The sequence below is a fragment of the Sinocyclocheilus grahami genome, unplaced genomic scaffold (genome assembly GCF_001515645.1).
Source record: "Sinocyclocheilus grahami isolate Dianchi unplaced genomic scaffold, SAMN03320097.WGS_v1.1 scaffold134.1, whole genome shotgun sequence".
NCBI lineage: Eukaryota > Metazoa > Chordata > Actinopteri > Cypriniformes > Cyprinidae > Sinocyclocheilus > Sinocyclocheilus grahami.
The window spans coordinates 554,786-570,989 of record NW_015505313.1 but is presented as its reverse complement, the minus strand read 5'-3'; the positions used below and the strand labels follow the sequence as shown (position 1 = coordinate 570,989).

The following is a 16,204-nucleotide window of genomic DNA, read 5'->3' as shown; positions in this document are numbered from 1 at the left end:
GTTTTGTGTAGGAAGGAGCCAGCTGACAGATGGTCTGAGTGTTGCCATAGTAACCACATCTATGACATCATCTGACCCTAGGCTTCAGTAATTATTACCCTCTTTTGCCCTCTAAAAGTGTGTTGGATATTTATGCAGATTTATGCAGTGGTTTATTCAGTACAGTAGCAGAGACTTTTCAAAAGATTCTGCGGCAAAAGAACAAAGGCCTCCTGTAGCGAATCGATGCTTTTTTGTAAGAAAAATATCCATATTCAAAATGTAATAATCACTTTAATGAAGCTTGCACCAACAGTCCTACATGGAAGCAGTTCCGGGCAGATGACGTATAAGGTCAGCTTTGCGCATGCGCCACTCAGAAGTGACGAACGCAGAAGCGCAGGGGAGAGATCAAAACAAAGCAACGGTCACTTATTAGAAGTACAAAACAAGAATTTGTAAAGAAAAATGTCGGAGGATTTTGATATAAGCCAAGAGGAGACTGCTTTTCCTTTGCTAAAGTAAGGAAACTTTGCTTCCTTTGCTCCAGTTAACAAACGTTGGTTTTCACGAGACTCACCGGCGCATGTGCAACGCTGAACTCATACGTCATCACCCCCTGGAGTCGTGCGAGACACTTTTTTATTTTTTATGGATGGGTGCTTTTTATTTAACTTCTTTTGGACTGATGCATGCAACACCCGCTGAGTGGCATTAAATATCTTGAAAGATCAAAGACAATTTTTAATATAACTCCGACTGGATTCGTCTGAAAGAAGAAAGTCATATACACCTAGGATGACTTGAGGGTGAGTAATTTGTGGGCAAATTTTCATTTTTGGGTGAACTAACCCTTTAAGGCCTTGAACCAAAATAACCAGCTCTGAAATGATTCTCATTGCAAAATAAATTTTAAAGTGTTTAAAAATTGGAAATAAACCGTATGTACTTCACTGTATAAAACATTGTGATTGGTATTAAGGAAAAACTGAACACTATTCACATTGAAATTAATTGAATTTATGTATAAAATATTAATATTTTACATACAGTACCTTTCAAAGGTTTGGGCCCAGTAAGATTTTTTAAAACCTTTTTTTAAAGTCTCTTATTCTCATTAATGTAGCATTTATTTGATAAAAAATACAGTAAACACAGTTATATTGTGAAATATTATTACAAATAATACATTTATTATTATTATTATTATTTAATTTATTATTTTGATGGAAAAGCTGCTATTGCAGTCTTCAGTAGCTATTTCAGTCTTCAGTGTCATATGATCCTTCAGAAATCATTCTATTAGGCTGATTTGGTGCTCAAGAAACATTTCTAATTATTATCAATGTTGAAAACAGTTGTACTGTAGAAACATTTGTGGAAAGGAAACCATGATTCTTGCTGACAAACATCCTTGCTGAATAAATGTATTGTTTTTTATTTTTATATTTAAGGAAACTCACTCAATTACTTCAGTCAAGGTGCTTTATCTCTGTAGCGTAGGGAAGTGTAGTGTTTCATCGGGAACTTGGCAATTAAATAATTTTTTTATACAGAAGCATATACCACCATTTATTAATCACTGAGCTCATGCTAACTTGGTCTTGAAAGGTTTATACAGTATGTTAGTGCAAAATAATTTTCTGTGGATAAAATTAATGCCATTTCACTAGAACAGAAAAAACTACATCTTGTCATAGAATCTGTGTGTGTTTTGACAACTGAAAACGTGAAATGTAACGGCCTCACTAGTGGTGGTGTTGGGTAACGAGGCTTTAGTAGGGTGTGTTGTGGCTGACCTGATATGGCAGAATGAAGAGGATTATAAAGCCTGGCAGTCTCTCTCTGTCCGTCCGTGGGTTTACGTCATGTGACTACTAGTATAATCTCTCATCACAGAATGTGGGTCAGTGTGTGAATAAAGGTCGCTGTATTCTCCCCTCTCTTCCTCCATTGGTTTTGCACACACCTCCCTTTTGTGTCAAACTCACAAACAGAAATCTGGACCCTCACTTCCTCAAATCTGAACTGGTGCTCCGCTGGACCAAAATATGATGTTGCGTATTGATTACGTTTTATCTTTTATACTTTGTAATTTATCTTTTAGAACAAGACTTGTGTAAAAGAATGAACGAGACTAATTTCTGTGAATACAACTGGATTAGGATAGAATAAAGTGGGACATTATAGAGACACCATTCATCTGGCCAGGATTTGGCTTTTAGCCCAGAACATCTCTCTCAAATATACTTGTTTTGGTTTCCTTTTAGCCTTTGACATAATTTACCGAAAAAGAAATCAATACGGAGAAGAGTGCATTTCAATTAAGAAATTCAATGTGTTGCAGTTCCTAATGAAGTCAGCAGCCAACTGCGAGTAACAATATTGTTTAATAATCATCAAACATGCATTAAAACATCCTTTGTGTTGTTTGCCATGACAGAACATGCCTACCAGCACCATCATGAGCTTCAGTCTTGCTCATCCCTTTAAACACATCCTGTTTCCTCAGCCTGATTTAGCTGTGCTGTCACGTGCTGTGAAACTTTCCAACCAGATCACATAATCAGTGCTTCCCACACATAGACTTTACTTGGGCGGGCCGCCCAAGTATATATGGAGAATCATTTTTGCTTTTATTATTTTTATCCTCATACTTTTTTTTTTATCCGCCCAAAATAATGAAACCATCCTTGATCGATTAACTAGTGGAAAATCTCCCCTTCGCCCTACACGTTTCGTATCTGTTTGTTCTGTGTGTGCGAGAACTGTTTACTCCCGCTGACATTCCCACGTGCGCTGCAGAGACGCCGCGGATATTTCACAGATAAAGACAGGGCTTGACAGTGCCGGTGCTTCAGTCGCAAATAAAAATAGATATGCGTGAACTGTAAAATGTATTTAAGGAGCACGTGTGAGAATACATTTTCTTAAATTTACTGTCTTAAAAAGTCTTCAATACATGAAATGGTCAAACAAACGTCTTAATTATAATTTTAAGTCATCTTATATTTGAGGGATTGTTTCTCCTCTATGCCCCGCCTTTCTGAAACGCGTCGATTTTTACAAAGCTCATCGGTCTGAAAAGCTAGGTGTGCTCTGATTGGCTAGATATCCAGTGCGTTGTGATTGGCCGAATACCTCAAGCGTGTGACGGAAATGTTACGCCCCTTCCCATACTGTGATGACGTGTCCCGGCCGGAGTGACGAGACAAAAACATTAAAACCCATTATAAACGAGGCATTTGTTGCATCCAGTGGGGACATAATTACGGATTATAATGACTTGTACTGTCTTTTTACACGTTGCGTGGCATCACACCGTGTAAACATAAAACCATGTCTGCATTTGTGATCGGAGAAATTACAAACAACAAGCCCTACTCTACACTGCCCAAAACCCGTGTTTGAATCATCAGTGGCAAATCCTTTAAAGGGGTCATATGATGCTTTTTTAAAGATCATTATTTTGTGTATTTGGTGTAACAGAATATGTTGACATGCTTTAATGTTCAAAAAACACATTATTATTCAAATACTGTACATTATTGTAGGTCCTCTATGCCCCGCCTCTCTCAAAAGCTTAGTTTTCTACAAAGTCCGACAGGCTCAGTCTGCTCTGATTGACCAGCTGACCCAGTGCATTTTGATTGGCCGAACACCGCAAGCACTCGTCGGAAAGCTTCATCTTTCAAAATAAATGTAAAGACAGAGCCCGAAAGGGGAACAGAGTCGCGTGACAGACACAGTGATGAAGCTGGTATGTGTGCAGTACACAAGCCACGGTTAAGACAGCTGACTCCACTGTGATGTGACCCCTCTCTCTCGCACTCTCTCTCTCACTCTCTCGCTCTCTCTCTCTCTCACTCCCTCGCGCTCGCTCTCTCTCTCTCTTACTCTCTCGCGCTCTCTCTCACTCTCTCTTACTCTCTCGTGCTCTCTCTCGCTCTCGCTCTCTCTCTCGCTCGCACACACACACACGATGCGCAAAACGGCATTTGAACAGTCAATAGCAAATACTTAAACTAATAACAAAACAGTAGCTGATTCAGAAGCGCCAGATTGTCATAGCAAAGTCAGAATTACCTCCTCTCCTAGGTTCACGAAACGGTCGTCCATAAAATGCATTGCTGTTCTGTTGTAAGTAATCTTAATGCAGTACACAAGCCACGGTTAAGACAGCTGACTCCACTGTGATGTGACCCCTCTCTCTCGCACTCTCTCTCTCACTCTCTCGCTCTCTCTCTCTCTTACTCTCTCGCGCTCTCTCTCACTCTCTCTTACTCTCTCGCGCTCTCTCTCACTCTCTCTTACTCTCTCGCGCTCTCTCTCGCTCTCTCTCTCGCTCGCACACACACACGATGCGCAAAACTCGGCATTTGAACAGTCAATAGCAAATACTTTAACTAATAACAAAACAGTAGCTGATTCAGAAGCGCCAGATTGTCATAGCAAAGTCAGAATTACCTCCTCTCTTAGGTTCACGAAACGGTCGTCCATAAAATGCATTGCTGTTCTGTTGTAAGTGATCTTAAAGATTTCTAAATGCATCTACTTTCGGAAGGCCAAATAAAGTGCTTTTGCTTTCACCTAGAAACACACAGCATCTCCCTGACATGGCTACTTCAACTCTAGGTAGACATGTGGGGGCGTGTTAGAACGAGCCGTTTTAGGGGGGCGTGGCAGAGTCTTAACTTTGATAAAGAATATCTCTTTGGTTTTGAGACTTTAGTCTTTGCAACTTTAGGGATCTTATCTATGCACAATCAGCTTGTAACACTCCAAAGTGTTGAAAAAAAACTTGAAATCGCATCATATGACCCCTTTAAATATGAAAATGTACTTACAGTCTGTGAGTCAGAACAGCCGGCATTGTAGTCATATTCTCCCAGGATCAGGAAACAGTCCTCCATAAAATGCGCTGCACACATCTGAATATTTGGGTTGAACTGTTCTGGAACAGTGTTGTAAATACAACTTAACCTCTGATTTCTAGTTGTGTCCTCTTTTGGAAGGCCAAACAAAGTAGTTTCTGTTACTGAACTGTTGCGCGTTCTACAGGCTCACTCAACAGCGTTTCAGACTGCTTCAAAGTGATTCTCAGTCAATGAATAGCGCACAATTATGCCAAGCGATTGCTTATGAACTCGAGTTGATGAATTATGACAATGTCTACTTTATGACCTTTATATAATATGTTTTAGACGGTTGTAAGAATGCATATTTTCTCTCTCATCTGAAGGATCAGTCCGCAATAGTATATACATTTCAAAATAAGAGTCCTGGTGTATTTCGGGCTTGTTTATAATTAAAAGTCACACGTTAAGTTTTTTTTTCTCTCTTTTTTTTGTTTTCCTGGCCATTATTGGTATTTTGGTTACACAATTAATTGTATTTCATTTCCATTTAATTCATAGTAAACTATTGTAGTTTCTGGCTGGGATGCTTCCCCACAGGAAGAAAAGACTAAGAACATTATTTTGACATATTATTCAATATATAGATTTTACTAGTATCAGTAAAATCTGTGTCCCATTCACTGAAAGAGACACTATATGACAAAGGAGAACTCTACCATTTAAATGCTGTAATTTTGCATAATTTACAATGCATATAATAATGCATAATATTAGTATGTAATTAAAATGAATTTCAATAAATTAAAATATAGTTAAAAATCACACATTACTTGTTATTTGTCACATGTAGTAGACCATTTTTGTGCCGTGGGTAATAGGAGGATTTTCCACCCGGCTACTACTGCAAGTATATTTCAAACCTGTGGGAAGCACTGCATAATGATGATAAAAAAACTGTAGATGAGGGTTATTTCATTCAAAAGTAAAAAACAAAACAAAAAAACCCCTGCCACTTCTTTTCATGCCCTAACTATTGTAAAACAGGAAGTGAGTTTTTATGTACATTTGAAAGCTGTGTTTTTGAGTTAAGTATATTTCAAACCTGTGGGAAGCACTGCATAATGATGATAAAAAAACTGTAGATGAGGGTTATTTCATTCAAAAGTAAAAAAACAAAACAAAAAAAACCCCTGCCACTTCTTTTCATGCCCTAACTATTGTAAAACAGGAAGTGAGTTTTTATGTACATTTGAAAGCTGTGTTTTTGAGTTCTAATATTGTTTTGTGTGTTTGGCTATTTTGTAGAATATGTTAGGGAAATGTTATACTACAGGAAATACAGCATACATTTTTTAATAATTAGTAATTTTCTGCCAGGACATTATCTGTTAAGTTTGAGGATATTTCCTTTAACCCTGAAGTGTAACAATGCAAAATTATATTTCAATGCAAAAAACTCAGAATACAGAAAATTCCTTCAGACCCTATTTTTAAGGGTTTAAGGTAAAAGGAGTAAATGTCTCCCTAGTAAATCAGTTTTGCATCTCATGTTTTTCTTGCTTTTTCTCTTACACACAAAGTAAAACACCCAAACCTCATTTATTTTAATTCTAAACTATGATATTTTATATGGACTTTCTGAGGCAATGTAATAAAAATACTGTATAATAGTAAATCCTTGGCCTGAGGAACATGGGTTGAGTTGTGTACAGTTTTTGTTTTTCTCTTCATATTTTCACACACAGGAACATTAATACAGCTACACAAACTAATTTACTTCAGTTGCTTTAGTTACTAAGTTACTAAGATGCCGAACTAGAAAAACTAGGTGTCAGAGGTCCATGTACTGTAAATGTGATCATTTAGAAGACTTATGAAAAGCTGACCTTGTTCTGTTGATATACTGTGTTTTTGTCCATTGTTCTGTTCCCTAAGAATAAAATGTAGATGAAGTATGTAATGTACAGTCCAGTTCAAGGGATTTTACATTTCCTCCTCATTCATTTCTTAAACACGTTTATCCCAAATTGATTAGTTAATTTAAAGTAATCCTGTGGTGTGACAAATGTTAAAAAGTAAATAAAGCATGTGGTTTATTAAGTTATCTGAGGACATAAAATCTTAATGCATAATAATTATGAAAATAATTATCAAATACTGTATAAAGCATTACTCCACATGACAAATGTATTTCATGCCAACTACTGATTTCATGCCATAATGAGTATTTTGTGTTGACTAAAACTAATAGTTTTCACAAAAAAATTTATATTTTCTATTTGTGCCTCTCTCTCTCTTTAGGTCTTTCTTTTGTGTTCATCCATGACTCTGCTGTTTGCTGATGGAACAGAAGGTCCTCAGTAAGTCCTCCATGGTGTCCAGACTGCCAACATTTGGTGCCCGTCCAGTCAGTGGTACTCCCTCATCCCTTCTCAATGGTACGACCCAGACTGCGCTCACGCAAGAGGGCAAGAATCCCCTAGCTAGGCCAAATGGAGTGTTTCTGAGCTTAGTTTTTAACAGCAGATAGTATTGCGCGCTTTAGAAACAACTTTACTTTTCTTGATTCCAGTTCATTACACACACACCACTTGAATCTAAAATAATAATTCATTAACTTTTTAAAGGTTGAAGCGAATTACAAGAGTGTTCACAGTGGGCTGGTTACATTATTCTCACGTCATAAAAGCTGAAGTGCAAGTACATTTAACCACTTACATTACTCAGCCAAACACACAGGTGCTCTTTTTCATGAGCATTTGAGTGTGCGGTTAAAAACTAGCCTAGAGCACCATCTGCTGTTAAAAACTAAGCTCAGAATCGATTCCCTAGAATCGTGATGCATTAAATCACAGAATAGATCCATGAATTGATTTATTGTCGCACCCCTACTATGCATACATATGTCCTATCAACATGAAATTGGTATGCAAGATCTTGGTCCAATGTGCCACAAGTGTCTATAAGGACTTTTGGGTATCTCAAAAAACTGGCCACCATTGACCAATGAAATTTGAGCACCTATTAGACAACATGCTCAGTGGGCATGTTCGACTCATGGCCCTAAAGGTCTGTGAGAAATGTGAAAGAAATCGGCCACTGGGGGGTGATATCGCATTTTTCAAGGGCTTAAACGATTGTATATTGTGCGGTTTTTCACACATACACATGATGTTCATATCATATGATAGACCTCTTCATTCCAAACAACTTTGCCTCTAGAACTACTGCTGTCAATCAAATTGTTCATTAATTATTCACGATTATCTAAGTGCGAACTTGTCCTAGGTTTTTTTGCTTAATTTCAACTAAACCACTGCAGTACAATTCTCTGCACTTTCTAGATCAAATTATCAAAAAAAAAAAATAAAAATTTACCTATACACTTTGGTTGGCTATAACAGGGTCATTTTTAAAGGGGCGAGGCCAATTATACCCAAAAACTTATAAATCCTAAACGAAAACTCAAAACTTCATGAAACGAGGTGAGCACATGCAACAAAAAAGCATACAAACATGTATGGAAATCCGACCATAGGTGGTGCTATAACAGTCATAATTACCTGGATTTGCCAAAAATGCTTTATTTAATCATTGATTTAGGTGTTTGCAGGCTTGCTAAATAATATGTAATGTCTTTTTACATATGTGCTTATATGCCTTAAAACGCTTGGACCCTGATAATCGCTGCTTGTAGCTATATTATAATTTAATATGGAGACTTCATAGTATATATTTATAGTATATATTTTTTGTTGTCTAATGATTTATTGCTTCTTATTGTGTCTCAAAACATTGTCATATATGAAACATGTTTTATATTCAGTCAGTGTTCCTGTTTTTTTGCATAGCTATTAGTAGTTCTACTGGAGCAAAAAGGGTATTTTGGTGCCACCACAGAGAAGTCAAACTATCAAAACATAACTGCATTGCAGTTTAATAGTTTTATTTCCTTTTTGTATATGTGAAAAGGCATCAGATTCCCCAGAGGAGCCTTTGACAGAGCTAGGGCTGGATGGGAACCTCCGCTACACTGGGGAGGGAATGGAGGACATGTCTCTCTCCTCTGCATCTTCTCTGGAGAGGAATGACACCAGTGAGGAGTTTCTAGATGACTTTGCTAATCTAGGGGATCAGTTGCAGAATGGCATCCCTCAAAACAAATATCCTGTGGCCACACCCACCCAAACACGCCTGCAGGGCCTCTTAAAAGAGACCATGAACTGGACTGGGATTGGTCTGGCGGGTATAGCTAAATATTTTTCATCTAATTCTTGCGCTTATCTGACAAAAAGTACAGCGTTGATAATATTGTCCTATTGTGGCAAGCATGCAGTGTTTATGCTGTGTTATACTACATCTCTTCTCAGGTGGCAAGGCAGATTTAATGGGTGGTCCGCTCCATGGGCCGCCGCTCATGTCCCCTGACGTGGATCGTCATGCGACCTCCTCTCTGGAGCTCTCCCCCTCTAACAGCTCTGGAGGAACATACATGTGGGATGAGGAGGGTATGGAGCCGCTGGGGCACCACACACACATACACCGTTGCAGCAGTTATGAGTCAGACCTCAACAGCATTGTGAGTATACTCATACCCTCCCAAAATGAGTTTGAACTACCCTTAGAAAAAGTACTCTGATGGAACTATGGTGTAGTGATGTCAAAACCTGAGATTTACATTTTTGCATTTAGCATACGTTTTTCTACAAGCTCTAATATACATTAAACATTTAAATACAGTGCACATAATTAAGAATAAATCATATAAAACATTTAGTAAATAAAGAGAATTAGTATTAAAAAAAAAAAAAAAATTATATTTTTGTAGTTGCTAATAACAATAACAGTATGTATGATTTTATTTTTGTTGCAGATAAGTTATTGTTTTTGTTTATAATAATAATAATAATAATAATAATAATAATAATAAAATATAAAATATTGTTTGATATGGTTGTTCTTACTCATTTATTATTAGTATAATAATTATTATTATTATTATTATTATTTACAATTAAATTACATTTATGCATTTAGCATACACTTTTCAACAAGCTCCAATGTGCAGTAAGTAATGTGCAGTTAAAAATATTTAAGAAAATTACCAATAAATTATATAAAGAAATGGTGAATATATAGTGAATAAAGATAACTAGTAATATTTTAATAATAATTGATTTTTGTTGTTGCTAATAACAATATTATTATGATTTTGTTTTTGATGTTGCAGATAATAACAGTTATTTTGTTTTTGCTTATAATAATAATAATAATAATAACAAAAATTATAGTTTGATATGGTTGTTCTTGCTAATTTATTATTATTATTTTAAATATTATTTTAATACCATGTTAACGGTAATGCCATGTTTTTGACTGCTAATAATAAAACTAATAATAGTAATAATTATTTGGACCTTCCGTTACCAGCCCACCTTTAACCACACCTAAACTATTCTCACATTATGAAACTGTAATACAACAGTGTGACTGAATGTGGCTTCTGCAAGACTTTCAGAAGGCTGTTCTGTTCCATACTCTGGGTGTTCGTAACCTTTCCTCTGCTGTGCGTTTTGATAAACCCTGTGCTACTTGTTGCTGGTTAGTATGTGCACTTGTGTGTGTGTGATGGGATCTCTCTGTCCCTATCCTGCTAATTATCTCTTTGCTAATTAGGGATTAGTCTTTGTGGCTCTTACTCGTGACTCTGCAGGAGTCTGACTTTCGTGTCCCGCCATTCTGAACAGAGGTCCTGTTCTATCTCTGCTGTTTCCAAAGCCCCTGATCGGGTGAGAATGCAGAACGGTGCCACTTAACCTGGCAGCTTTTGATCCCAGTGAAGCAGGCTGTGGCATTTTTCCTAATTTTCCTATTTTTTGTGTTCTGATTCCTGATGTCAGATTGTCTCAGTGGAATGCAGAAAAAGAGGCTGGATTTGAAACCGTAATCAGATTTGAAATACCAGTCTTCTCCTGTAGCAGATACACAAATGCACCCACACACACAGACATGCCGACTCGACTCTGGCTTCAGACATTATGTTATCGCGGCATATATACATTTGAGTGCAGCTGAGTCATTGTTATCATATTTGAGTGGGTTGTTCCTCTGATGTAGTTGTATGGAGTGGAGGAGGAGTTCCGTTTACCTAATGGACTGTGTTTCAGATTGAGCTGGGCTTTAAGGGACATCTTGTGGTCTACTGTAAGTACTGCAAAAATAATTTTGCACGGTTTTCTTGTTTGTGGTGCTTGTCACTAAACATAAAGTATTAAAGTTTGATGCATAACTTTTCCTGGATCTTAAGGAAGTGTCTTTGCTAAACCTCATGGAAATCCGGGGCTGTCACATGCACAGTAATTGAATGATTAATTCGATCTCCTGACAGCAGTGGATCTCCTTTAGCTCCTTGAGCTGTGTCTATCTTTAGTTTAAGACTCCTCTGCTCTAATGGATACTGAAACAGAGGCTGGGCTTTATTTAGAGCTCGTCTGATCTTACCCTCAGCAGGTGATGTAATGCCAATCTTTATTTGCAGGTTACAACTTGCAATGTATAAGAAGGAGGTTTGAGTTTAAAAGTTTGGCTTCGTTTAGGTCTAAATACAATTTAATGCTGTGTTTTGTGGAATTAAGTTATTTTGTATTTTCTATACCATATAAACGTCATACTTAAATTTATTTAAATGTATAAAATATTGTTTTTATATATATATATATATATATATATATATATATATATATATATATATATAATTCCTATTAAAATATAAATATAGTAAATACATATAAATAAACATGTCAAATTGAGTAACAGGGTTGCAGATTTTGCCTAAATTAAACTGTCACACATTATAGGCTAGTTAGTGTGGGACCAAATGTTAGTTGGTAATATTGATATTAACTTATGGTTAAATTGTTCTGTTAAGTAAGGAACAGTATGAGTTTTTTTTACTTAACTATGGTAACATGGTTGAAAGATGAATGCAGTGAACATTTTGCTAAAAAAAAAAAAAGAAACTTGAATGAATTTAATTGAATAATAATTACCTTCATTTAACCGTCATGTAGAAAGTGTCAAAATATAGTTTTTTGGCTTCACTATTTTAAAGGGGTCATATGATGTTGCTAAAAAGAACATTATTTGGTGTAATGAAATATTTATGCGGTTTAAGGTTCAAAAAACATTATTTTCCACATACTGTATATTATTGTTTCTCCTCTATGCCCTGCCTTTCTAAAACGCATCGATTTTTACAAAGCTCATGGGTCTGAAAAGCGAGGTGTGCTCTGATTGGCCAGCTATCCAGTGCGTTGTGATTGGCCGAATACCTCAAGCGTGTGACGGAAATGTTACACCCCTTTTGCTGTGTCCCGGAGTGACAAGACAAAACCAATAAAACCCATTATAAACGAGGCATTTGTTGCATCCAGTGGGGACATAATTACGGATTATAATGACTTATACTGTATTTTTACGCGTTGCATTGCATCGCACCGCGTAAACATAAAACCATGTCTGCATTTGTGATCAGAGAAATGACAAACAACAAGTGCTACTCTACACTGCTCAAAACTCGCGTTTGAATCGTCAGTGAAAGGAAAAATTTAAATCGCATCATATGACCCCTTTAAGGAATGTTACCTTCATTGTATTGTGGTAATCGTGCAGTAACAGGTTTGTGATACATTTTTTTTTATGCTTTGCTTTTTTTTGTCAGAAAATATTTTTTTCTTTGTAAAATGCATTGCTATTAAAATTCTTTCTGCACTTAGGGCCACAAGGGGGCAGTATGGATTCAAGAGACACAAGATATTTTCTTTCCTTACATTGTATACTTGTGTGTTTTGTGTGTTTTATCCCTATGTTGACTTCTACAAGGCACATCCCGTTTTAGGCTCTTTTAAGAGTTGTTTGTTTGTTCTAAATGCAGTCTGTCTTGCAGGAGGCAATTAAAGGCCAATTCATTAGCTGCTAAATGATCAAGGTGCAGAAGCCTTTGTTTTTAACACCGTAAGTGATTCTGAGACATGCTTTTATCTGCTGCCGTTTCAGCATTAATTAGCTGAGATTTATAGAGCATTGTTTAAGCCTGTACCATTTGCTAAACTTACTAATACTGTAAACAGGATTTGTATAATTTTAATAAATATTTAACATCTCTAATCAGCTCTTAATTTATTAGGCTAACTGGTTTATTGACTCTTTCTTATTTTGCTTAATCTCCTTGAGACCTGCAATTCCTAATGGCTTTTGAAAGCCTTTTCTTGCACACAGCCATGCACCGCACTGTCTCAGAGCCTGTGTTTTGTGTATGAGTGCTTGGCAGAGCTCTGTGTGGCACTACCAGTATGTGAATCGAAATGCACATATTCAGGGTGACATGAACACAAACTGAAAGATGAAAAGCTGTTTAGTCTCAGGCAGTGATGAAGCATGGGCTTTTTTTCAAATTTTTTCCATTCCGAGGTGATGGTGGTGTTCTGAATGCATGATACTAAAAATTTGAAGCCAGTGTTTGCTGGGGAAAGAGATCTAAACTGTATTTAATATTCAATTATGAAACATGCATAACAGTTTATTTACAATAAAAAGTACACATTAAAAACATCACTAATTCATTCAACATTCTAATATGAATAATCTTGTAAAAATACACGAATCAAAATTTCATGACATTTGTAACTATTTGAACTGATTATATCTTATAATGCAGTAAATATTAATTTTTACAAAGTGTTTTGATCCATAAACATGTTTGTTTCTTCATTCTTAAAAACACACACACACTGCCTACAAAATAAATATACTTAATGAAAATAAATGAATACAAATCTTTCTTAATGAATTAGTATTAATTTCTTAATTTTAATAGACCTCACTGACATGAACCTTTGTATTTTGTATGTACAGTATGTATGTGTATATATATTTGTTTAGAATTACATACACATTAACCTCTTTTTAAATTACCATTGAAAGTTTGGCTCGGTTCAAAGTATATCTGTAGGTGTATTAGTAGGTGTACTGTATGTAATATGAATGATTCAGGAATTCAAACACATTCCTTTTGATCCCGCCAAATATGATGTTTCACTCCCGAGCTCAGATTGTGTGAAATGTGATCAGGATTCTGTGCTTGTCCGATAGGACCTTTCTTAAATGTTATCTGAGGTTCTGTCTGTATCGGTCCGACTCTAAAGAGACCTTTAATCCGATCTTCCCGGCTGATTCGCGCAGGGCTATGTGAAATGGGCTGCGTTATTCCGGCTCTTTCAGCGCAGAAGGAGAGTGTTGATGGGGCTTGGGCTGCGTGTCTAAGCTGCCACCCGGCGCAGTGAAATGTCATTTCCTCTGAAGCAACCTGCCATGACTAAGCCCCTTTATACATGGAGGGAGTCAGAGAGAGAGAGGGACCCGAGAGACTACGTGTGTGTGTGTAGCTGAAGTGTATGAACTCTGGCTGCTTTGAATACACATTTTGTGTACACTTGTAAGATGGTACGTTGTGTGTGTGTGTATGTATTGTCCAGGAAAGGGGCCTGTCTTTAAGTAGTACATATTTATATGATAGATGGGGTTGAAGCACATCTTGTCAGCTTCGATGACTTGGAAGAGACATTTTTGTTCTGTGAATGTATCACAGTTGCATGATTGATAATGTTTTCTAAAGTATGCTGAGAGCATATTTGTACTGTGGTTCTTTCCCCAGCTGCCTGCTGTATATGAAATATGGGAAATTATGCAGGAAGTTTCATAATGTACTGTTATTTTTGCAAGAAATTCCCCCATTTAGAAAAGCCAATGTATTTAACATAGCTTGAAGCGATAGTTCAGCAAGAAATGAAAATTCTGTCATCATTTACTCCACACATCATTTCTTTTTTCTGTGGAACACAAAAGAAGATTTTTCTTAAGGAATATCCTTGCTATTATTTTCAAAATAATGAAAATGAATGATGACCAGGACTCTGAAGCAGCAGAATGACAAAAAGTGTGGTCTATAAGATTCATGCACTACATTTAAATGTCTTCCAGCCATTTTGTGGGATAAAAAGGCAGAAGTAGTCATTATAAAGTCATTAAACTTTGAAAGTCATGACTCTGCCTTAGCTGCCTTTAAACAGTTTAATGACATAAGTAGCGATGTCTGATTTTTGAATGAATCATTCCATAGTGTAAAATCTTAATGAATCTGCTGATAGGATTAAAAAGAATGTTCCTGAAACTAGTCTGAATGATTCCTTTACAAATCAGACTATTGTCAGTAAATAATGACTTAAATTTCAATCTGTTTGTCGCATAAAGCTATTGTTTGACATCAGGGCCCAGTTGCATAAACTTAGCCTCTATGTTAAGACAGTGTCTTAAGAACTAGTCTGACCAACTAGCAGTTAGCCAAGGTGTAATCGGTCATATTTTTTGGATTCAACTTAGACTAATCTACATTTTATGTATTTAAGTTAAAAAAATTATGACCGGTCTTAAAGAAAAAAATTAGCTGACTAACATTTAAGACTTGTCTTAACCTTTTAACTTGTTTGCGTTCCACTGAAGAAAGTCGTAAGGGAACAACATGGCAACAGAATTTTCATTTATGAGTAAACTATTTCTTTAATAATAATTTCAATGTAATATGAAATAATAAGCTTTTGAAAGAAGTCTCTTATGCTGACTAAGGCTGCATTTGTTTGATTAAAAATACAGTAAAATCAGTAATGCTAAATCATCAGCAGGCATTATTCCAATCTTTAGTGTCACATTATTCTTCAGAATTTCTCATCACTATTTAAAAAGCTGTATTTAAAAACAACATAACGGGTTAAATCACTCGGCTGGCAACACAAAGGGCACAGGTTTGAACCACAGTAGGGCTTAGCTGAAGGGGTACCAAGAATTATTACCAGCAAGTCACTTAACCCCACATTGATTTATAGTAAATGTCCCTGCAATTAGTGCAATGTTAAGCATTTGTTAAATGTCAGGTGACTAATTAAAAAACAATTGTTTTCAAGACCTGCTTCCAGAAGTCCAATTTATGTAAATTTATATTTAAATGTAAAGCAATTTTGTTCTCCATGCAAACAAATGGTTAAATGACTGTAGATAAATGATAGTAATATGCAGTAGTTTTTGTATGTTTTGGAAATGATGAATCATGAGATAAATGAGCTAAATATCCTTTTAATTGGTTCCAGGTCTTTAAGACTCCTGCATTCAAATTTTACTCCCAACCTCAAAATCAATTCAGAGCGGTTCTTGAGAAAGACTTGAGTAATTTCTTTGCTTGGTGCAAATCAAGGCTACGCCGTGAGGCCTTGTTTTATGGTATTTCTTACCAATATTTTAGCACATAGAAATGTGGA

The 16,204-nt window shown here is 36.2% G+C and overlaps 1 protein-coding gene across 1 annotated transcript in view; it reads left to right on the top strand.

Annotated features, from left to right (window-relative positions):
* The first annotated feature begins 8,811 nt into the window (after positions 1 to 8,811).
* Positions 8,812 to 16,204, top strand: part of LOC107590874 (serine-rich coiled-coil domain-containing protein 2-like) — a 34,119-nt gene continuing 26,726 nt past the window's right edge. Inside the window, exons 1-2 of the mRNA XM_016279805.1 lie at positions 8,812 to 9,084; positions 9,209 to 9,417. Of these exons, the coding sequence (XP_016135291.1) occupies positions 8,883 to 9,084; positions 9,209 to 9,417 (411 nt within the window). The 5' untranslated portion in view covers positions 8,812 to 8,882. The remainder of the gene's footprint in view (positions 9,085 to 9,208; positions 9,418 to 16,204) is intronic.